The 25,041-nt window shown below is 41.0% G+C and overlaps 1 protein-coding gene across 4 annotated transcripts; it reads right to left on the bottom strand.

The window, feature by feature from the left end:
* Positions 1-450: 450 nt before the first annotated feature.
* klc1b (kinesin light chain 1b) lies at positions 451-24,338 on the bottom strand. Of its 4 annotated transcripts, none has more exons than XM_041049379.1 (16): positions 24,265-24,338; positions 17,140-17,410; positions 16,531-16,761; positions 14,997-15,078; positions 14,472-14,700; positions 14,235-14,322; positions 13,429-13,530; positions 12,665-12,838; positions 11,867-11,966; positions 10,554-10,606; positions 10,207-10,274; positions 9,821-9,929; positions 9,236-9,388; positions 2,500-2,624; positions 2,202-2,259; positions 451-2,109 (listed from the first exon to the last, which is right to left on the bottom strand). In XM_041049379.1, the coding sequence occupies exons 2-16, from the start codon at positions 17,386-17,388 to the stop codon at positions 2,035-2,037; spliced, it is 1,896 nt and encodes a 631-aa protein (XP_040905313.1). In that variant the 5' UTR covers positions 17,389-17,410; positions 24,265-24,338; the 3' UTR covers positions 451-2,034. The 4 variants fall into 4 exon arrangements, with proteins under 4 accessions (XP_040905313.1, XP_040905314.1, XP_040905315.1 ...); XM_041049380.1 differs by having other exon boundaries at positions 14,997-15,075; XM_041049381.1 differs by lacking the exons at positions 451-2,109; positions 2,202-2,259; positions 2,500-2,624 and adding an exon at positions 2,774-5,963.
* Between the last annotated feature and the right edge of the window lie 703 nt (positions 24,339-25,041).

Here is a 25,041-nt window from a genome sequence, read left to right as displayed (position 1 = left end):
TTTGCTTCCAAGGCGGCTGAGAGAAGGATCCTGACAGCTCTCGGGTAGAACAAAAACCCATCCTGGGATCGGTTAATTCAAAGCTCTCTGAGTTCCTAAAGGGCTGAGGCTCCACATTAAAGCTTTGACATACTGAGAGATTATCAGTGAGCAGAGAGACCCCGGGCTGACTTCTACCAGGAGGAGGAGGGAAAACTCTGGGAGACACTTCACATCTTGGCAAGCCATCAGTGTTCACAGGGTTCCCACACTTACTTAGACACTGATGTTTAAGGTCTTGCCTCGTGGAATTCACTAAGGTATAATCTGCAGTTTTAGAGACAAGGTCGATTTAAGACAACAGAAGGCAAAGTTTTACTTACAATCTTATAAATTACAAGGATTTTCAAGCCATACATTGGCCACATATCATTTCATAAAAGAATAAAATAAAATAAAGGCAACCATAAATAGAAAAATTGTTGGTTTTATTTCTGAATCAAGGTCAGACAGTGGTTCAGATTTGCTATCAGGCATTATTTATGACATATGGGACCGTATAAGAACCAGATCCAAACAGATGCACATTCAACCCGTACCAACAATGACACTCAGTCCTACTCCCACTAAACTTCTGATGAATTCCACGATTTGTGAGCTTATGATTCAGATTCTATTTAGTACATTAATTACAAAGTATGAGAGGGAACATGTAAAACAAAGCTCCGACATACTGAGAAACTATCAGCGAGCAGAGAGACTCACTGAAGGGGAAAATCAAAAAAATAATTACAAGACATTCCAGTTCTTTCATGTAGCTTCACTAAAAAAAAAATGCAATCAGAGACAGAAGACACCCATCTGAGATTTGTGCAAAATCTATCATTATCGCATAATAGAAATCTAGACATGTATCACACATCCTAATCACTGTAAACAGCATTATAAGAACACTCCTGCAGATGAGTCTTGCATGGCACCAGAGATTATTCAGGATGATCAGGGTGAATTAAGCAGCCCAGCTCAGCCTCGTCATTTTTTCATATACAATTTTTAAAAAGTCGAACATTGTTTTTCTGACGCCGTTAATGATTCCATATATTATACCTGTGTTTTATCTGCAACGGGAGACAAACGGTGCAGGAAAGAAAACACACTTGGATCTCAAAGCTGTAAAGTTTAAAGCAGCATCCGTTTCAATGTCAAAAAGTTTCCCAAAACTTGGTATGAACAAAAGTTTTCCATAAAAAGTCACACGACTGGAATCACGTCAGTAGGATAAACATTTCACCCTGTTTCCCAAAGCTTCAACCAACACCTCACATTACTAATAAATCTCAACAGGCAAATGTATGACCATTAAAATTAAAATAAAAATGATTTTTTTTTAACAGTGTAATCATGTCAGCTTGTCATTTCAAACTCAACAAACTTATTTATCAACTTTCTATGTTCTATTTTTTTTAACAATCTACAAGTTTTTTTTTTACATGTAGAAAAAAAAATCTAATCTGCAGTAATAAAACAACGAATGGCACAGGAAGACGCAACAATCTGAGCAACACAAATATTTCAAATCAAATCAAAACAACATAAGGAGCAACATACCAGCACAGGTGACGTTATGGCAACAGATGGAGTGAAAGTGCAGAGTCACAGTGATTCTGAATAAGGTGGAGAGATGAGGTATGTTTTCCTGGCCCCATTTAAGGAGGCACAGAGGTGACGCCGAAATAAGGAACATGATGGGGGAGATCCGGCGATCTGTCAGTGGAAGACCAAAAGCAGCAACCTAAAAACAAACTGAAAACAAAACAAAGCAAAACAAATCCACGCTAGCTGTGTTTTTTGTCTTGATGAGTGGAAATGTCTTTGGGTCTGGATCTTGGAGGCAGTGGGGTCTTTGGGTCAGATACTGACAGGCAGAGAAAGGGCGTGTGGGTGGTTGACGCCATCTGGTAGTGTTGGTGACTGTTATGGTTCAAAGGAAGGAGCATCTTTGGGTTGGCGAACAGATCGGCCAATAGAAAGCCGCCCCGCCCCGCCGGCGGCGGCTCAGTTTCCAGTGTAGAGATCCACAGTGCTTGAGCTCAGGCCCCGGCTCTCCCTGAAATTACTGCCACCCCGAGTCTGACACACAAACAAAAGATATGAGCGTTTGAAACACAACGTTTCCAATATCAGTTATAAACTGAATCCAATTTGTAGAAACTGTTCCTCACCTGAAACGGGTCATCACTGGTTTTGTTCAGGTAGTTCAAGGAGGCAGCTCGCTTCATGCTGTAGAAGGAGCAGAAACAAAATAATGTTCATAGAGTGTCTGTGAAAATGCTTTAGGTACAAAACACTGATTATTCATGTAGCTAGGAAGGAAGCTATGAGTCAACTTTGGGAAGTAGTCATTACTAAAGAATCCATTACACAGCCTGCTTCCCAAAGACATTATTTACTTCAACAAGAAGTATAATCTGCTTCAAATGCCCACTATCCATCATAACAGAGGATTTCTCCGGGTCTTACTTGGTGCTGCGAGGTTCAGGAGGTCCGTTGCCCTGCAGTTTCTTCACCAGCAGCTCGCTGCTGCGACGCAAAACGTCCCTGAGCTTCCCCAGAGAGCCGCTGCGCTGCAGGGCCCCACTGCCGTCCTGCAGACACAGACACACACACACACACTCATCAACTCACATCCATTTAGCACTGACCTTGTGGAGAAAAAGATTTTTTTCTTCTCGTTGGAAATGTTGTATATTTGTGTTAAGTGATTTAAGCTTTGAGAGATTTTTTTTTTTAAATGTTACTTTTGCAGATGTGTGTTATAAAAGGCTGGTTGCAGCCAAGAGTATGAGGATGAAGGTCTCACAACACAGGGTCAATATATGAATGCATGAATACGTTATCTGTAATAAATACAGCAGAGGTTCAAAGGCCAAATCAATGAGATGACACTGAAATATTTAGCTTAATATGCAAACATGTAAATGATAGCATTAAAATGCTAGCAATCTATTCAACATAACTCTCATCATTAATATCACAGGTGTAAAACACACATCCATCTGGCATGGTTTTTAGTGTGAAGGTCTCCATGTGATCCAATGGTGCTGTAAATTATCATTATCAACTTATCAACATTATCAACTAAAACGATTATTCCATTAATCAATCAGCAGATATTAGTTGATTAATTTACAGTTTTTAAAACAAAAATACATAGACATGGCACAGATCCAGCCTCTCAATTAATAGAATGAGCTTTTCTCTGTTTTTCTTTTTGTTTGTTTTGTTTAATCACAGTGAGTTGAATATTTTAGCCTCGGGAGACCTAGAAAATATGTTTAGATGTTAACTTGGGCTTTAGTTTATTGTGACAAACCTATGTTATTATATTCAGATATTTTATAGACTAAAGGTTGATCAGTTTAAAAAGAAACTAATTGGAAGATTAATCAAAATAATGTTAGTTGCAGAATGAACAGTAACCAGAAGCAGAGATTCTCTTCAGACTGGTGTAAAACTCTGAGCTTTTTCAGTGTGTCACAGTAATTTATCCATCCATCCATTCATCCTTAGATTAGAACATACCAGCCCTCGCACACAGTGTGTGTTTTAATTACCAACCAACTAGGAAACACACTTTGTATACCTTTCTCTGGCTTTGATGAGAAACAAAACAGAATGCTGTGTTAATTATCTGCAGTGAGATCATCATAATGCAATACAGGCTTATCACCAGCAGGAGGAACTGTGGGTAAAGGGATTTAACCGTAGCTGCCAAAGATGAAATATTTCCACTCCACTGGGCGGCTGGCTCTGCAGCCACCGGTAGAGAAGAAACGTACATCTCCACCCGACAGAGAAAAGACAGAACTTCACAAATGAAAAACTTTATTTGAGAATACCAACAAGTGTTGATGCAATAATCTTCACAATGCAGAATGGTAAATATAATGCAGTCCTACTTACTAAGATAGTGCTTATAGACCTTACCATTTATGTTCTTCCACTTTAGGAAACTGAAGTCACACTATATATGTCAAGAATAGACAGTTCAATAAATAAGCATTCCACTAACAACAATATTGTCATAATTATGTGATGAACACAGTCAATTCTTTTGATCAGAGTTGCATTAGAAGTATAGGTGTACTCATTGGAAGGAATGAAGAATCAAGGCAAGTAGCATACTGAAAAGCTGTATAGTGAATGCACTTGTCAAATCTATAAATACAGCCTACAATTACACTTCCGAGATGTTAAAGTCATTTTACATTCAGTTAGTTAAACATCTGAAATAACATGTTGATCTTGAGGAAACACTCGCACTGTACTTCTGGTGTCTAAAAACATGATTCACCAAAGTGACGATGTTTACTTGCGAACGACCGTGTAAGAAAAAGGCAACAGACCCCGTTAAGCTTTGTGTTCAAAATACAGCATCCATAGCCAGAGTGGGCACTGTGACTGTACCACCAAAACATACACAAACACACACTAACACTACTGTGGAATCCAGGCCTCTTACTCCTACACCAACAAATAAAGGCAATTCTGGGCACTGGTGTCCATTATTGTGAAATCTGTTTTTATTTAGCAATCTTTCCTGCGGCCTGCGTCTGTGCTAGATGCTCTGGCTGGCCTCTGGTTTCATACCGGCTTTACAGAATCAGCCAACATTGCGAATTCCCTTTGTAAATGCAAGCCACTGTGTGCATGTTGTGCCAGCACAGAGCCTGTGTGAATGCTCCATCCAACCAAGGACACTGAAGCCAGTAAGAGCGACTTGGAAAAATAAATTACCATGGCAACAACAGCTTGCTGTGATCTGACCAATTTGCCGTCAGCTTTGGCCCAAATGATGCTGAACATTCTGGTCTTTCACAGCAGGTAAACACTATGGCATCGTTGACATACTACTGCCTTTATATTCAGCCGCAAAATAACCAAACAGGCATTAAAAAAATGTAAACAAAATCATACAAAATGAATAGGAAATATATCTATAAAAACAAAAATGGTAATGCTCCCTTCTCATGTCCTGTCAACTTGGCTGATGTTATTTTATTTTTATTTATTATGTTAAATTATTGTAAATATCTTGATTGGCATGTGTAACTTAACAGTACCATTTTTAAACAGTTTAGGCATTTGATCTCAGGCATTAGTTTAAACAGAAAATACACAAGGGTGAGAAGAAAAAAAAATAAAATTAAATAAACAGATACTACTGATGGCTAAATACAGGCAGGTTGCAAGCTAGCTCTGAGTTCAACTTTCACTTAGAAACAGGCTGAGAGTGTTCAAGGCAACAAACAAATTCAGTGAGACCAATGCAGAGCAACTATGAACATTAATTATTTTGTATAATATTTAGTCTATAGTATTATTAATGTTTTATGTGACTGTGGGTTGAAGTGATGTCTAGAGCTGGGCTGCTGTCAAAGGTGACACTGATCCTCAAAATCTTTCAGCATTTACTCTGTATTTTGAGCCTTTTTCCACAAAAATGTATACTTCCAACTTTCCTGCTCTGCTTTCCAGCCAAATAAATCTACTATGCACCTACGAGAAGTTACAAGTGGACAGAGGAAAAATGTGCGAGTGACTTCCTCACAGGGAAAGATTACACACACAATGACTTTTTCAATGATAAGTGAGAGAAAAGAGCTGAAGTAACGATTTCCGACAGAGGACGACATGGGGTTAGTGAGAGGAAAGGATAGAGAGAGTGAAAGAAAGAGGAGGAGGGGGAAAACAGAGCAGAGATGAGAAGACCAAACGTCCCAGCGGCTGTCAGTTGAACAAGGGACAGAGGTGACAACCAGGAGGGGGCTTTCTGAGTCTCTGCCGGAGGGGGCGCCGGGAATGGTAGAGGAGCTGTTGTTTTGTTGGGACAGAGAAGGCCAGAGGGAACGACAACACACATCCTTTTGCTATTGTGTTGGGGAAGGAGAGAAGGATGGAGGAATAATCTTGATGGCTTAGGCCTGATAAAAAGAGAAAGAGAGAAACAGACAAAAAAAAAAACGGCACACATTGTAAGATTAAGAGCTCTGGGGTTGGGCTTCCTATGCAGCACACCTACGCATCGGCAAATCTGAGCTCTACAATAAACTGCACTATCTGTCCTCCAACAGATTTACTGTATCAACAGCTCCAGCATGGGGTCTGGTTATATATATTTTTTGTGAACCCCAGGTGAGGGATCCTACACAAACAAACTGTTGTTAAAATCCTGCAGTGCAGGTGTTTCTCTTTGAAAACTAACAGCTGTCTAAAAGCTGCACTACAACAAGAAGCAGGTCAGTGATGCAGTGGGTTGGTGGCTGCAGTCACAGTGACTCAGCTGTTTTTCTTTCCTCTCTGGCTACCAAAAAGTCTGAACTTGGCACGCTGCACCCAGCCAGTGACTGTGCACTGCAGACGCGAGACATCTGCAAACATCAGCACTGAAACGGGCTCATATAGCCATTACACCGACGATAAGACGGACTGATGATGTGAATTTAAAAGTCCTTGGTAAACTTAGTAAAAGAGTAAAACTCCCTTGAGCCAAATTTCTATCTGATGAATGAAAATATGATCCTACTACATCAAAATACTGGCCTCAGCTTGTCCTATGTTCTGTTACCGTAAGAGATGACTAATGGAGTAATTACCTAGCCTATTTATTATATCACTCACTATATCCCAGCCCACCCAAGCTTATTGTGTGGAATGAGAGATCAAGAGGGAGAGTACAATCCACTGGAGTGAGAAAAGGAAATTTGATTGACAGGCTGATTGGTTGTCATGGCAAGAGTAATCAACAAGGAAGCAGGTTAGTGACGCACAGAACAGGAAAAAAAAAGGCAAAGGATGAAATCCAGAAAACATGCAAACTAACGGGCAGCACATTAAAGCGTACAGCAGTTACAGGCACGCACACACATACAAGCCACATCATGCATTTTAAAAGAGACACGCACATACTCAATACTAATTAACCTGAACTCAACCACAAACTTGCTGACAAGTTTCGTCTCCTCACTGTCATGTACATCGACTGGTTCAACACAAACTAAGTAAATGAGCTCCTGTAAAGTGGCACTTAAATTAGTCCCATCTAAACGATTTAATAACGAAACATCAGGCTTTTAATCAAGTACCTAATTTTGACTATGTAACCCTTCTTATCAGTAGCATACCAGACTTTCTCAGAGCAGGGTGAAGACATGTTTAGGCAAAACCTTACAGCGGGTGAGTGAAAGGTGTGATATGCTTATCACATGATCTCTCAGCAAACATCTACACAGAAGTAGACAGCAGTGTAAAAGCCTATTTTCTAAAACACAAAATAGCCAAGTTGTATTTACACGTTTGCAGCTTTGTAGATGAATGGATGGATGGAATTTGTTAACAATCTTTTAGTCAAAAGCTCAAAAGTTTTGCGACAAATTAAAGACAAACTATTATCTTTAAAAGCATGAGAATGTCGTGAGTATATTTGCTGCTTTGACTGTGTGGATTTCATTTCTACTGCCGTGGCCGTGATAATGAAATGCTTGCACACCCCCAGCAATCCTCTGCATGCCGTTACATGTTTCAAAGGCGGACAGGTGCGAGCTCGGATGAAAACGCGTGCCGTTGCAATTGCTGGAGTGAATTTCAAAGCGGTGTGAGTAGCTGTGTTATGCATACGAACGTGTGTGGAGAAGCATTCGCACTCACACGACAGCCAGCAAAACAAAAACCCCACCTTTCTACTTCATGTTACTCAGAGAGCGGCAGACATCAGGTTAACAGACATTTCTCAACCATGTGAAAACACAGTGAACACACATGGTCCATTAGTGTGCATGTTAAGGGTGAGCCCCAGCAGGCTGGCAATGCTACATGCATGTTTGGACTGGGTTGGTGCAGTGAAGGGCGTGGCTGCGTGGGGGTGGGGGTGGGGGGGGTGTGGAGGCACAGGCTCAGACGAGGCATCTCTGCTGGCACAGTCCTGCCCTCTGGCTTATGTAGAGAGGGCTTCCTCAAGCTGGGACACAGCTTTAGCATTATCTATTTAACTGCTACACTGAATATCATATTTTCAGCACTGACCTCTTTAACAACAAGGAGATCGAGGGGTTACAAGTCCGAAGGGAAGCGCTGTGCAGAAATAAAAGCTGCGCGGTGAAATGACACTAACGATTGTTGGTCTGGGGGAAACGCAGCCAGAGTGGACGTTATAATGAGGCAATAAAACAGCGAGATGAACCGTTGCGTATCAGCTGACTAGTTTACTGTGCAGATGGATGAGCATTCAGGATATTAGGAACTCTGTCAATAGCGTTTAATGGTATAAACATGAAGTGTCCTAATAGGGATCTGGACAGGCTGTATCTCTTGGAGTCCCACAGAAAGCAAATACATATTTAATATGTTGCCAGGGTGCCACAGAGTGAGCCTGTGCCTTGTTGTTACCGCTCCACTTGTGCAGAAGCATTGCCAGCAAAACAGCCACTTATTAAAACGAGGCACTAGGACGTCATTGTCAAGCAATGAACAAAAAAAAAAAAAAGAAATAAAAATGAACATCTAGTCCAAAGCAAACTCAGATACTGTCAAAAACAACGGGTCAGCATGCCAAGACACTCAATCAGCTTTACATTTTGCAAAAGGGATTTCCTGGTAAACCTCACGGGAAGGACATGGTAATGTGTGTATACAGGAGCTGATGGACTGGTACAGATACTACAGATACAGTGAGATTCACTGAGTGGAACCAAATCAAGAGCTGGGAAAGAGCAGCTATTCCACTGATGAATTTTTTAAAAAGATGTGTCTGATAATTGTTTTGTGAGAACTTGAAGGTTGTGTAATTTGGACTTAATGTCCATAACAATGTGACTCATTTTCAGTTTATGATGATGTGCAACACTGACATCATAAAATAGGTCTCACAGGAACAATTAATTTGTTCTTTAGTGCAGCTTGACCACAGTGAGGAGAGGGCTTCCTGAGCTTCCTGCGAGGCGGACGTCCTGATGATAATTTAGGTAGAGCAGCCACAGGACTCCTAATCATCGGTCCACACCAAAGCACTGATCTAAAAGACAAGTGTCTTCTTATCTCACCTTTAAAGTCAGATAATAAATCAGTGTGTTTTTTTTCCCTATTAATTTGTGGCATGGTACGTATCAGTCCACACTCTCTGTGATACTACAAACACCACTTTGTTCTTCCACTGAGGTCACTGGCCATGTTGACTCGACTATAGTGGATTTGTACTCACCCCGTTCCACTCCACGCCCATACTCACTTCCTCGCCAGTCTCAGAGCCGCTCTCATACTTAACGCTGGTCAGACTATCCCTGCTCCTCCGCTTGTCGCCCTCTGTATCCTTCAGGATCTCCACCACACGTGTCTGGTGGATGGGGTCGATGCCCTGATGGGAACAACACACAGGTACGACACGCAAACAGACAAACAAACATATTATAATCAGAACCAGCACAGAGGCAGACATTAGCTAGTCGATATGGGAGAGAATGCAAAGTTATATGGAGGAATTAAAGTGATTTTATGTTTCCTGTCTCCTTTAATGCAGTGACAGTATTGTCACAACGTCACAGAGACAAGGGAACATTTTAAATGACGTGAGATGGGAGTGATGTTAGGGGAGAGAGGTGGAGGCTCTATGGGGACTAACAGTTAGAGACAAACCACTTACTGTGTTGCTCTGGATCGAAAGCAATGTAGAGAAAGGGAAAGAAATATTGTGAGATTTGCTGTCCCAACACGGGGGAATATATTTCAGAATTCATAAAAAAACAGGCTATCTGCATGCAGACAATTTCGGTCAGGAAATGCTGCTGACCTGCTTGCGAGACCTCAAGGCGCATTCTTCCAGGGTCTCAGCAGCCTCCAGCTTGCCCTGTCGGCGGTACAGGGCCCCCAGGTTCCTCAGGGTGGTGTTCACCGTGGGGCTGCACCCAGAGGAGATACGCACACTGAAATTTACTTAAGTCATTTGAGAAACAGTTTGGTCTGCGCAAACTGACGTGTCACGTGCTATACTGTAAGAACATGCACAAGTCCTAAAAATTGAAGAGGAAAATACAGAAAAATAGAATTACATCTACAAAATACTGACTTCACATAGTTATAACACAATAAATGTAAAGTAATTCAATTTCTGGACTTTAGCATGTGTCTTTATTAGTAACCAAGCTGTAAAAACATGCTTATCAGTCTCTGCCTCACCTGTTGACTTTGCAGGCCTTGTACCAGCCTCCGTACTCTCCGTATGGCGTGTTGTCTCTGTGCTTGCCCTGGAAGTAAATAAGGGAGAAGAGGAAGAAAAGCAAGTGAAGGAGAGTGGTGGTTTAAACTGGATCAGCAGCATTTTTCCTGTGTTTACATATGACTATCATACACCGAATGGGGCTCATATTGCGTGTGAAGGACAAGATCGTATTTCACTTTTCAGGGAGTGAAATAAACAAACAAACCTGTTTCTTCCATTTCACAACCTTGCATATGTCTTCTCAATTTAATTTTAAATGTTTTTGTTCAGAACGACATGAGGACGATTACACAAATCCTCTCACCTTACTCATCTCCTCTCTTTCCTCTGCATGCATCCAGATGGGCTTGTTCTCGGCTGCAGACAGACAGACAGGAGAGGTGGTCTACACACAGTACAACAGGGCCGGAAAACGTCTTAGCTTGTTGAACTCAGGATGTTTCATTTAATCCAAAATTAATTAATCATGCTCATCTCTTTTTTTTTTTTGTTTTACTGGACCAAGAGAAATATGAGAAGAAGACTAAAGAAGCAGGTGAATTTGGAGAACTGGCACAGAGATGTGAATGATAAATTAACCACAATATGTTTTGTCCTGGAGTTGAAATATTAAAAAGCTGGCTAAATGTTTAAGACAGCTGCTAATAATACAAAGACTGATTTACTGTTTTACTGATTTAATTAGCTTTTTTTTTAACCAATGCTCTAGTACAGTAACATACAGCTTTTGTTTTAAATGTAATAATTTCATTAACATTTTCCTGATTCTTTCAAGAATAAAATGGATAATGAGTATATAGATCTAAATACAGAAAACAGTATAAATGTAATATAAACAATCAAGGTACAACTTGGTTATCTCAGGAATAAAAGCAAAGGAATACAGAATAATTTTTATCACACCGTTTCCAGACACTGAGACCAATCAGTAATAATTATTATGCATTACCCACAAACACAGCATCTGAAACACAAAAAGGATGTTCCACAATAACTGTTGCTGCCTAATTCTGCTGTATTGCTTCCCCTTAACCTTCAACTCACCATGAAGTTTAAAAAACATCAGGGCACTATTGTCAGTTTAAGTGCCGCATGAAGAGCCGAGACCGAGAAGTGTCAGAGCAGTGCATTGTGCCCAGTCACTTTCATTTCTAATCTAATCCCTGGAGGAAAGCCAACAAAAAAAGCTTAAACTAAAAAGAGAAGAAAATTGCAAGAGCTCATCTTTCAGAGAAGTAAACTCTTTATTTCTTCACACAGTTTCTGTAAAGATTCTTTGAGTCCTCTGAATGGTGAAGGTTGGCACCCTGCTTAGAACATGGTCCACTTTTTAACCATCTGTCCATCACTGACTCTGCTTGCTGGTGTGAGACAACAGTAGATGGAGCATAAGACAATGGTGGAGGGAAGTTGAAAACAATAAACAATTAATCTAGTATTTATATTCTGAGGGGCAGCTTAATGGAACCCACCACCATGTTTCTTGGGATAATGTGGTATTTTTTCATTGTGTTTACAGGTTGACAAACAAGAACCTCCCCCACAGTAATGCTGAGATAACCTTTTCAGCACGTGCTGCCATATACTGTGAATTACAAATCTACAGTGAGGCCTTACCATCAACGGATCCAAACTCTTTCTCATGAGCACGAGTCAGGATCTCTTTGTACAGAATCTCAGCCTCCTTGTATTTCCCCTGTTTGAGAAAGCATGACGCCTGAAGAGGGAAAAAAGAAGCGAGTGCACATTTTAGTGTTGGATCAAAAGGGCCCATTGACTTGCAATGCGCCCCCTGAGACAGCAGGAGCAATCTGTCTGCATATTTCTACTGCACACTGTGGCTCATGAAAAACGATATAGCACCACAGAGCCTCCCCCTCTGTCACCATACAGCCTTTCCATCATCAGCGAGACAGGACAGAAGGAAGGAGGGCCTTGGAGAGCTACAAGAAGCAAGTGAGCAGACAAGGGACTGCTAGCTTGGTACCCTATAAGCAATGCTAACCGAAGCAAAGAAACCTCTAAAGATGACAACTCTTGTGTTGCAAGAGTAAAATAAAATTATATTCTTTCATAACTTTTAGTTTGAATAGTTTTCAGCTTGTGTTAAGAAAAATATTGGCCCCTTTTGTCAAGTCAAGCAACATAAGTTTTAAAAGACATTTCCAGTAGACGCTTTGCAGGTAGAAATCAGTTATCACTCACGCAGAGACCAAGCTCGGGCTGACAGAACAAATGAGCGACTTTGCTCACAATAAAAGTACTTTGTGCCTGTGTTTACCTTGGTACACTCACGGCTCAATAAAGAACGTAGTTCTTGCTGAAATGAACTGTATATTAAAGTGACAGGAGTTGAAAGGAAGAGGAGAAAAAGCACAATAAAAGCTGCGGTGGTAGTGGTAACGCATCTCTCACCAGGTTGTTCTTGGTTTTGGCCACATTGGGATCATCTGGGCCCAGCCTGCACTCGTAGATCTCCAGGGCACGGCAGTAGTAGTACTCCACCTCCTCATACTTGCCCTGGTTCTGGCACAGCAGAGCCAGGTTGTTGAGCTGTTTGGCCACATCTGGGTGGTCCTTCCCCAGGACCTGATGGAAATCAAGAAGCAATTGTTTTGAATTAGCATTTCAGCCTGTGTCTCTGCCTCAGTGCCTTTGGCTACCTCCTGCGTCGTCCCCTTCTGTACCACCTCTTCCCCTCATTGCTTTCACCAGGCAGCAGGTCTGCCGGCTGCAGGCCCTCAGGAGATCTAATAAAAGGCTGGCTGATCAATAGAAAGGGTACAGAATAGAACCTTCAGGCAAAGAGAGACTCGATGTACCCTGCTGAGCTCAGTAGCTTTATCATGTCTCTTATCGGTCTCCTTCCACGCTCCCCCAATTGCCTGCTATCCATTTTTAGCTGTGCTCTCAATTAAACCCTCCAATTCCCCTCTGACACAGGAATGGCCCCCAGCGGAAACTTCACAGATAATTTAAGAAAATCATTTGCTCTTTTCCCTATTTATAGTCTGTTGTTAGCTGGCGTTACACTAGCTCCAACTGACATTTTGGATTTATTTTCACTGTTAATTACTTTATTACACTGAGCTAATTGTTCACTGATTCAGTCTTCAGATGAGGCCTCGATTGCTGTGCTGTGGACTGCTTTACTGGTGCAATCCAGGGATATGGCCTACCTTTTCTCTGATCTCCAGAGCCCTCTTACACAGGGGCTCGGCTTCCTTGTACTTCCCTCTCTTTCCATACAGCACAGCCAAGTTGTTCAGCGTTGCAGCAACCTGGAAACACAGAGACAGAGAAAACCTGAATGAGGCCACTTCCGTTCTCTGCTTAGCTTTTGTACTAACAGTTTAGCTTCACAGTATCAGAACCTAACTTAACCGAACACAGTCATATAAACGTATGTTGCTCAGTTCAAGCAGTCTTTTCGAAAAGCGCAACTCCACCTTGATTAAATAGACATCTGCCTTTGTGTTTCATTACTCTGTGTTGAGAATCAGACTGAGTGACAACAATATGTGGCAAACTGCAAATCCCACAGAGCGGCAGAGACTAACGCTGTGCTTTAACAGCTTTGTTTAGATTTTAAAAGCCACACACTGTGAATCAGATCTTACAAATTTGTTCACAAGGGCAATGAAACACACAGTATGTTCTGATGTTTTCCCATTGGTCGTTCTATTCCAACTGCAAGGCTTTCGTGATTTGGTTCGTGGGTGTATGAGCGGACATTGAACAGTTGTGATTGATTATTTTCAAGCCTGCAGGCACACGGTTAAAAATCCATACTTTAATAGTGGAAAAAAATCCATACAGACTGACTGAGTAGGACAGCAAATACAGTAGACTGTGAGGTTATTGCCTCCCTGTTGACAGAGTCTTTAAGCGATTATGAACCTACACCAGATGACTAATATAATCTATCTAAACATAGATGTGTCCACATGATGATATGGTTGCCATGACGACGGTGGAGTCTTACGGCAGGATGGTCTTTGCCCAGGGTTTTCTCTCGGATGGACAGAGCATCGTTGAGCAGATGGGCTGCCTCTTTGTATTTGTTCTGATCCCTGCATGAGTGAGAGGGAGACAGGGTGTTGTGGTGAGACTGAACGTTTCTTGTTCTTGGACAAAAATCTGTGTAGAAAGAAAGGCAACACGACACAAGTGAAGTAATGGTAGAACTAGCTAAATGTCCAACGTGGGGGTCTTTTCTGACCTATAGACCAAGGCTAGGATGTTGAGCATTGTGGCCACGTCAGGGTGGTCGTGTCCAGAGGTCTTCTCCAGGTCCTCCAAAGCCTGCTTGCAAAGGGGGACAGCCACCTCGTACCTGCCCTGGGAAGCATACTGGATCACCAGGTTGTGCAGGGTTCTCAGACGGGCTGGGATCTCGTAACCTCCCTGCTGGGCTGCAGCCACAGCCGCACTGTTGTGTTGGTGCTGCACTGTGGGGTACAGAGGTCGCGCACACAGGGCAAAGGTCAGTTTGGTTGTCAAAGGGAGAAAATTCAGGCCTGATTATATCAATAACTAAATCTGAATGCACACAACACTGTTATTTCAGGAAATAGGATTATGGGGATAATTTAATTAGTGTTTAATGGCGTGACACAGCTCTATTTCCCCCAGTGTTCCGGACATACATAGAAAGTCAGGTTAATTTACTCAGAGAAGGATGAGACGTGAATCACACTAATTCCAAAACAAATCACTGATTTGGTGCATATTTTGTTGTTCTTACTTCCTTGGCCGTGCTCCTCTTCATCATTGGGGAAGAGGTCGTCCAGGGAGTCCTTCGGTGTTTCTCTGTCCTTCTCCTCCTGCTGAGAGGATAAAACAAACCTGTGAGTCAGATCCTCTAACAGGCAGCAAGAGTAACGGACATCAACCATATCAGATAAGTGAAATAAAAAACAACAGGTAACAGGCACAACACAGAAATTAAGAATGAGATACATGTTACGATCATCATGTGAAACATCACATACTGGAAGTGACAGTGTGCCTATATTAGGCACCTAATTTTCTTAAGAACTTCTCAGTATTTTAAGTCTACTATCTTGCTCTTCTTTTGTATTATTTTTTTCTTGGTTATTTTATTTTATTTATTTTATTGTATTATTTAAACCTTTTAGCAAGCTTGACTCAGGAGAGGGATGCACAAGAATTCCAATGCACATGTACTGCAATGTATCTGCAAATGGCAAATAAAAATTCTATTCTATTCTATGAGATAATATCTGGAAGCTTGATATTTATGATTATATCAGAGTGGAGAGATACTGATCCTCAGAGATTTAATCTGCCATCTGGCAACAATGTCACATGGTTTTTATCTTTTTAAACATTTCTTTAAAGATATTTCCTCATGAATATATTAATAATGAAAGATGGACCAAAAAGTGATATAACCTTATCACGTCAATGCATAATGTATATGCAATTGGTAGTATTAGACCATTTAGATCAATATCTTCAACGCTGCATTAAAAATAATTAAATCATGAGCTCGTTCTTTCAGCCTTGAAATGATAAACTGGATTTTAAGGATAAACTGGACTCATCCAAATTTTATTAATGCAGCAGCCTGCTCAAAGCAGGAAAACAGAAAAACTGCTTCGAGAGCAAGAACTGGGATCCTTCACGCTATTGGCAGGATGGGCTCCTGCTGAGTTAAGCAGATAGTGGATACATGCTATTATAGCCTCTTTTTGTGACTAAGTATAAGGTCAGAATGTGAAGTGATTCATCTCCACCACCAGATCAATAAGAAGCCGACCAGCGAGGCTCATTCCTGGAAGATCATACGATTTCTTATTCATGTCACAGACAGCAGCTGTGTTTTTCTCCCGTATCACATCTCATTGACAGTTTGCTGCCATTTAGAGTTAAATCAGTGCTCTTAAGACATTTTCAACATAAAATTGTTCCCATTTGGTTTACAGCAAAGGAGTTGTATCAGTATTTTCTCTTTCTGCCCCATTTTGCTTATGATAACTAAGACATCTCACTTTCACCGCAGAGGCTAAATAATAAATGAAACTTGAATCAATTCAATTGAACTCAGTACTGTCCAATAACAAGGAACAGTAGATTTTAAATAATCCGATTATGATGAGAACAATCTAGACACAAAACATAAACAAATAAACAATGGTGGGATATAACACTTCAAAATGTATTGACCAAAAATCGCAAAAATATATAAGCGACTAAGTAATAATCTGCAGATGCCTTTGTAGGTGAGGGGCCTCAGTCTTGTGTACAGCACTTACAGTGGGTGAGACATCTTCATCGTATTTTTTGAGCTGGTTCATGAACTCTAGGTGCTTCTTCTCCTCCTCCAGCTGGGCCACGCTCTGCTCGCTCTTCTGCAGCTTCTGCTGGGTGTTGGCCAGCTCGTCCCGCAGCCACTGGTTCTCCTGGCAAAGCCTCCTCACCTGTGCGCGCAGCTTCTGCTTCTCCGACTCCACTGCGTTCAGGTGGTTGGACAGGGCCATCATCACCTGGGACGGAGACAGCATTGAAGAGCGAGGACATTTAACAAGGACAAACTGCTGCAGCAGAAAGGGCAGATTCTGTTTCAGGCTGATTCTGAATGAATCATGATCACCACACAAGCTCAGTATAGAATGAGGAAGCTGTGAGGAAGCAGAACAACCCAAAGTAGACGACTGTAACACATGGCTCTGCAGGTTAAATAATACATAGACAAAACTGTGACCCGTTCTCTCTTTTTATACCTGTTCTCATATTTACAAAATCCAACCCACTTTATTTTAAAGAACATTTCCTTCTTTGTTCATGTCATCATAGTGACCAAACTATTTCCATTAATAAGTATTTAATTTTTCTATCCTCATACCTCTCCCACTCTGCCTTACCTGTGCTTCTCCCAAGCCAAGTTCAATCATCTCCACTGACTTGCGCAGCAGGTTGGACTTCTCGTGCACCAGGTTGGCCTCTTCATCCTTCTTTAGGCACTTGATGGTCTCCAGGAGGCTGTGGAGGATGGAGTTATGCTCGTTCTTCAGGGCCTCCAGACCCTGGATCACTAGCTTTGTGTTTGAGATGATCTCTTCCTGAGAAAGCTTCTCGAGCTTCTCTTCCCGCGGATACACCATGGTGGACATCTTCTATGTAGCTCAGGGAAACCTGTTAAGATTGAAAAAAAAAAAAATTGGGAACAGGCTCTTATAATAGGATAACTTATTGGACGCTGTGGAAGAATGTACACAGCAGCTGCTACATTAAAGGCCATTTCCATAATGGCCTTTAAAACACACAGCTGTGCTTGTTTAACACTGTTTAACCACAGCACGGGTGATTTGGTTCAGCTAAACTGGAACTATCACAATATTTCTTGTTACTTTTCCTCTCTTTAACTTAAAGCACTGTATCTTCTGTTTCAAATGCTCTTTTATGGTAAAGTAGCATGAAAGAAGCCACTTTATTCTCACTTTGAAGATATCTATTTACCACAGTGCAGAGCTCTGCCAGTGATAGTAACAGACACTGTGTCACTTCTGTGCTTGGCTAATCAGACTGTGGCATGATCCTCCAGCACAGTGACAGCCATAAAAAGGGAAATTAGCTCATTTTTTATCACTAAAGCTGAGATAAGGGATTCAAATTTCATGACTGAGATAGGTCAGCATTTTTCGGGCTGTTAAATTAGACAAATTCATAATGTAGTCAGTTGAATATGATAAGAAAAAAGGTACTTAAATAAACCCTGAATTAAAAAAGACAATTCTGAGAGTGAGTCTGGGTAAATTTCTCCGCTACAAGCCACATACGATTTAAAGACAGGCATAGAATTCCTGCTTTGTGGAAACCAAAGAGCCACATGGGCTTATTACTCTGGGAGGAGAGACCGCTGGGATTTGGCACCTATAATAAGCTCTGGTTGGGAGTAGGACTGCAGCTTGCAGTGTAACAGAGGGCACACAGATGCTGCAGTGTTGGTGCCTTCTGGTGCCAACACTTTATCCAAACAGAGGCCTGGCTGGCTGCATGACTGGCTGAAGAGTCAAGGAGAGGATGACTTGACAAAAGCCTCAGTTATACAGCTCAGCAGCTGGTTAAGTCACAGAAGAAAAACTCAGAGTCAATGATATTATGCTCTGAAGAAATGTCAGCCCTTTGGTGAGTCCATGGAACATGTGCTATTTTCCCCAAACAGTCTGAAGATAACCTATGACTCACTGAGCCACGTCACCTGAATCGTGCAAATGTCAATGCAAAAAGCGGCCCTGCCCTTCCAACTGGATCCAGGCAATGTTGAGCCAGTGCATCCTGAATTTTAACAACAGCAGTGAGGATATGTGGTTAAGGATGAGGGGGCTTGCAGTCAGCAGTAAACACCAGCTGAGAGCCACCTGTCTAGAGAAAAATATACTACAACATTAGTGAACCACTCCCTGTTTTGCTGCTTGCATTTCAGCAACTGATAAAACAGAGCAAAGAAATTAATAGGACCAACAAATGCCCTAAACAACTGCAATAAATAGCTATTTGCTTTGTAGTGTAACAACAGAATAGATAATAGTAGCTATGTTAAATTTATCAATCAGTGTAGCCAGAAAAAGATTTGTCTTCAATGTTCAGCCAGGGCGACTGATTGCTGGGTTAAAAATACACAGCAGGATCTTAAATGGAAATGATGCCTGCAGCTTTTTTCAATTATCTATTCATCAAGAAAATAATAAGCAGATTAATAGAGATCCATTAATAATAGAGAAATATTAAGATATTTTATTAGTTATAGAAGAGGACTTAGGAAACCAGAAAATACACACATTTGAGAAATGACTGAAAACAATTAACTGATCATCAAAATAGTTGCTCATAAATTTTCTGTCATTTAACTAATGGTTGTAGCTCTAATGGCTGCCCACCTTCATTTGTCTGTTGCTGGTATTCAGTCATTGCGCTCCTCACAGTGATTTTATACATGTCACATCCTGCAATCACAGGCGGTCTCTGCCACAGGAGTGTTATTTATGGTGCTAATATGTTTCACAATGGACTCTAGACACACAGCACACAGGAGCAACTACTGAAGTCAACTAGAAGCCAACTGGGTGTAAGTCAGCCTGTGGAAATTAGCTTTAATCAGGGTGACACTGGAGCCTATGTACAACCAGCTGGATGGGCACAAGAGCAGCAGTGATTGATAATAAAAAGCGTCAGGTGATCTGACACTATGAAGAGCACAGGAAGAAACAGAGAAGACATTATACTGTTTTTCCAATTCATGAAAGAAAAGGAATACATTAATTTTTTTCTCTTTTCCTACAAAATAAATTTGGAGATGGAGAAGCTTTTTTTTCTGTTAAATGCCTTCATTCTCAGTGTGGTGAGGAATACGACGTGGGGTGAGCCTGATGCAAAGCAAGTATCATCTTCTTTAGATGATAATAATACAGTATACAGTGTAACACTGAGCATCTCTCATCTGCAATTTAGTACTTCATTGCACTTCATATACAATCATCCCTTTCCTTTCTTTTTACAGGAACAAACAGAAGAGCCGCAGCAAATTCACTGAGACAGCCGTCCTCCTCAGAGACGAGCAGAACGAAAAGATCCATTTAGGTTTTTTCCATCACACATCAAATGACCCCATTCTAATGAAACAAAGCATATAATCAATTCAGCAGTAAGATGCACTCTTTTTGACCCACTACAAGAATTTTCAGATCATCAATACCTTATCAATCTGGTAAGAATTCATTAGTACAAAGTTTTAGGGAGGCTGTGTGCTGTAGTCACGGTATGCACGTTTAGTATGTCAAAAACAACATGACCCAAGGGCGTACAGTCAGCAGTTACAACAAGCGTAGAACAGTAAAGTTAACCAGCAGAAGAAAAACAGACGACAGCACAGATACCTGACAGTCATTCTGTCCTGACAAAGAAACAGACAGGCTACTTTTCATAAAAGTCTATTCAAATGTCACGAACACATAAAGCTTAACTCTTATTTGCATGGTTGTAGAGCTGACTGTCTTGAATAACATTCTAAGTTCAGTGACATTTAGAGTCATATGAATATGAATATTATGTTAAAAAAGGGGGAGGAGCCCTAAGTAAAGTCATGAAGACCTGTCAAACAGACTTGAAGACGGCTGATAAAGTCTGACACTGAGGCTCTACATGCTCTAAATGCAATATGAAGTAATCTCTTTGAAAGATCAAGCATATCCACAGATCAGACAGCTTATTACCCTGTACAGTTACTCTGAATCTCAGCTGTTTAACACCTATGTGGATGAAAGGCCTCAGTAGCTGGGTATAAACAGTAGCTAACAAAGAGAAGAAATGCTTTCATGTCAGCCAGGGGAGAAACAAGCTGCTTCACCTTGATAAAATACACAAACACCTGTATCAAATACTTCTGCTTTCTCCAGACAGAGAAAGTTAATATTTTCCAAGTCTTTAAAGAGGTAAAGATAAAGTCCAACAGGCCTGTTGTTTTCTTTAAAGTAGTGAACTTGAATTAATCTTTAACATTTGCTTTTTCCCCTTTTATCTAGTTTCATAAAAATCATGTGCAAATGAAACAGCTGACGGCATCAAATGGGAATATAAAATGCAGCAGAGTAACGAAATGAAATGACACGCCAGCTCTAGTTCAAGATCCAGGTCCAGAATAAGACCACATCGGCTGCTGAAACGGGCCACAGCGCTTCTGGGACAACATTTAACAAAATGAACTCACCATTTTCTATATTACACAACACATATTCGCTCAGTTTGGGCTTTCATCCAAATGCCCTCATGATCCGGAACAGTAATGATCAGGATCACGCAAGGTTCAAGAGCAGTGAGTCGGGAAGCTAGTCACGAGAAATGTTTGTTGGCTCTCACTTCTTACAACAGGAGAACGTAAACACAGGCACACGAGGAAACCATTTTCAATAAATCCCTAAGCCTAGAGCTACTTACCATACCATATTAATACATGCGCAACACAGATAAGGCATGCTGCATGAACAGATGTTCCTGCTTCTCACTGGTACTTTGGAGCAGATTTGAATATTTCACGAAACGTAGCTTTACAGTCAGGCTGCGGTCTAAAACCATTAGAGTGGGAAGTTTATACAAAATATAGGTTAGTTATCATGATCTCCATTTCTTCATGAAGATAAAAAAAAAATAGGAAACAACTGACTATATGGAAAAAGGTACAAATTACACCCTCAAAGAGTCGTTATATTCATTACTAAACCCACTAAATGCCTGCTAAAGGCTTAAGTCATGTATCATTCACACTGGCAAAGCTGCTATAGCTTGCTGGACCAGAAAACTAACCTTGGTTTCAGTGGCAGATCAGAGCCTCATAGTTTGGCACGAAGAAAAGCTGATGAAATAATGACTCCTCCTCCAGCAATAGAGCTACACGCCAGCAAAGTGCATCGTAAATTTTCTGTGCTAATCCAAAGAGATCCCTCTTACAATGACAATAGGAAACCCTCGGTGCGAAACAGAGGCAAATGGAAATGAAACAAGACTGCAATGAGAGTGACGAGTGCTGATGTTGGGGAGAGGAGGACGGGAGCTGCCTGCAGGATGATGGTGACCTTCCCACTGCTCGTACAGAACAACCATCATCAGCTCAGGGCGCACATCAAGAGACAACCCCACCCCACAGTGGGAGGAAAACAGAGGAGTGCAGAGGAGCAGGTCGGATGGGGGGAGGGAGCTATCCTCATCTAGACTCTGCTTCTCTATACTCGTCAGACACAAAGGAATAGTCCTAATGAGACACAAAGGAATAGGCTCAATGACACTATTGACACACTCAAAAGGAGATGCACATGCCACCGAGGCTGAGGGCGCACAGCACGCTGCATGGTTAAAACCTGTTGTCTCCTGGTACTATATAGTATGTGTGATAATATTGCAAGGTTTTGCATAAAACTCCTGCTCCTACATTCACATTTTAGCAAAAACATCTATAAATGTCTGGTGAGCCCATTTCACTTCTAATCCAAAATCAAATCATTTACCTAGTGCAGTCAAGCAAAAGGTCATAAAGCTAAAGTAACATTTGGAGCCTGCTGAAACACTTGAAACATGACACCGTAATGATCATGCATACCTCAGGAAATGTCCACTGATGCAGATAAACTATCTATTCAGTGACGTTCTACCACTAGTTAGTTTGTGATAACATGATTAAACTGGATATATCTCAGGAAAATCACAATTTAAATGCCTCTGTATAAACACACTTATGTGAACAACACGTCCAAAGAGATGTCACCAGTTCAACTCACTCCCAAACCTACAATGCAGACCACCTACTCTAACACAATGTTGTATTTACATTATATTTAGGAGGCTCAATTTGTGGACTCAAAAAAGTAAACAAGAATGTACTATTAGGTTCACAGACGTAGTCATTAGCAGCGTCAAATATAGCTAACTATTCTTCAAACCACAAGAATCCATATGGTAAAATCCATTATGAGGACCAGGAACTGAATTTTATGGACAAGTTAAGGGACTCAATCTTGCAAGGAGGGTCAAAGGCCATCCAATATATTTAAGCAACCTCAGCACCTATAAGCCAAAAGACAATCCAAATCCCTAAGAGGAATGCACAGTGTCTTATGAAAGACAGTTCTGTGCTTAAAGAAACAACTAGGTGAACTCGGAATTGACTGGTTCATTTTCTTCTGAGTATTGGAAATCAGCACCATCTCTAGGTTACGCACATGTAATCTTTCTTACTTTAAAGCAGAATAAAGTTCTTAAGTTAAGAAGCTGTCATTTTCTTCTTTAAAATTCCTTAGGTTTGGTTTAAAGCAAGCCCACAGACAATAGTCTAAATGTTTTGCTTACACTTTTAAGTAAAAGCTGAGTTTTACTGAAAATACTTTGTGAACAAATAAAAAACATTGCAAAGACTATGGCAAAAGACCTTTTGAGAAGGGATGTGGTACATATTAGTGTTATAGTAACAACAGTTACATAGGAAATGGGAAAGGGCAGATTGCAGTGAGAGCATCAACAAACCAGTGGCCAATCTCTGGTCCATCTCCCAAGAGATGCATTTCCTGTCTACTTGATAAAGTTTGACACCAACAGAACACTTAATCTTCCTCTGTTTCCTGCACAAACAGCAATCCAACACACTGCCAGACAAAAAGGAGAGCCAGCCATCGACGAGGGTGTGGCAGGGTCTGGGACAACGAGGAGGGAAGTGCCACTGACACTGTCCACATTCATCCATCACTCCACAGAAACCAGCTGCTAAAGGGCGGTTTTCCCACTCATGGTTGTCTGAAAAAAATGTCTGACTGAATATTTCCACTGATGCAAGAAGAGTTAAAAGGTAGAGCATCTGTCTAACTCAAGGAGTGTTATGTAGAAAATGTAACACCTGTGTCTATACCACGGTTCTCTGCACTGGATGCAGCAATGCTGAAATCAATCCTAGACATTTGATTTAATATCGTGGTAGCTACAGTAGTTAATGACTCTGCACAACCTCAGCGTGCTTGGAGCACCAACAGGCAGTCTTCTGTATGTTTGAATATTACTTTAAAACATAAAACAAGAAATCATCATTTGACATGGGCGTTACTCATTATTGGGCTCAAGCTATTTCATTTTGTTGTGACTTTCGCAGTTCACAACGGGGCTGTGACTTTCTGCCTTCATCTAGCATGTTCTTAATTTAAAATATAAGGCCATATTTTACGCTTCGGTTCATTCACAAGATTCATTTTGTCATTTTCTCTAGAGATGTACTCAATAGTTTAGCTAACCTGACTAGCTTTTAGATCTGTTCAGTGCTCCCGTCAGCGACTAGCTAGCTTCGGCTAACCAGCTAGCATCACCACTCCCTAGTTGTTACGAGTTCACCCTGTTCAAACCTCCAAGCTCGTAATTTCTATACACGATGTCTTAAATCAATATTACTTAAATACAAGATCACATACAAGGTTCGTGTAATTATAAGATTTAGTAGCGAAAATGTAGCTATTACTTACCGAGAGCTAGGACTAACGGCTAGCTCAGCCCCTTTAAATCCAAAATGTCTCCGGCACAGCAAGAAGCTCCCAGCAGCCTCTGCGGGTTGAGGTGTACTGACGTCATGTTTTGTTATCGCCACTTTGGAGAAATCATGTATCTATCTATGTGATGCATGTAGTGGTGTACTCATGCCAGAAACACAAATATTTAATATGATATTTTCTCAAAGATATATTTTACCAAGATAAGGGGAATAAACATACAGTCTACCGAGGGCATAATATACTGGGGCTTAATTCTTATTTTCAAAGACGCGATGGTTCAACCGCGGAGAAAGCACGCAAGATCACCTACTGACATCTGGTGGTTAACTTGTGAACACTAAGAGATGACTAGTTCTACCAGTACGAGCTGAACAAAGATCAACTGAACCGAGTTTGTCTCTTTCAGCCAGTCTGTGTCTCTTTCAGTACACTAACAGTCATCTCACCACTCTTCATCACAACAACAAACCTGTATAAAATACTGGTTTAATGTCAGAATGCATTCTTCTTCTAAAGCTTCTGAGAGAAATTACCTTGAACCAACATTTTTTCAATATAGTTTATTAACCTACAACATGTAGGATGCAATGACTGCCAGTGCGACTGTTTTATTCTCCATGAAAAAGAAAGAAGGACAGTAAACTATTTATTTTACAGAAATAAAAGGTTAGAGACCACATCCACACACTTACATGAATGTGTAAGGAGGAAATTCTGCCACCTAGAGGCCAAATCGAAACCAGCACAATG

This window comes from Toxotes jaculatrix, chromosome 11, assembly GCF_017976425.1.
Source record: "Toxotes jaculatrix isolate fToxJac2 chromosome 11, fToxJac2.pri, whole genome shotgun sequence".
Classification (NCBI taxonomy): Eukaryota; Metazoa; Chordata; class Actinopteri; family Toxotidae; genus Toxotes; species Toxotes jaculatrix.
The sequence above is the reverse complement of the archived record's forward strand: the minus strand, read 5'-3'. Positions and strand labels throughout refer to the sequence as shown.

Coding starts and splice junctions, on each gene's coding strand:
- klc1b (XM_041049379.1), bottom strand. CDS start 17,388: ATGTCCACCATGGTGTATCCGCGGGAAGAGAAGCTCGAGAAGCTTTCT. Junction 10,607..11,866: donor AGAGTTTGGATCCGTTGATG/GTAAGGCCTCAC, acceptor GTCTGTCTGCAG/CCGAGAACAAGCCCATCTGG. Junction 2,110..2,201: donor CCAGTGATGACCCGTTTCAG/GTGAGGAACAGT, acceptor TTTGTGTGTCAG/ACTCGGGGTGGCAGTAATTT.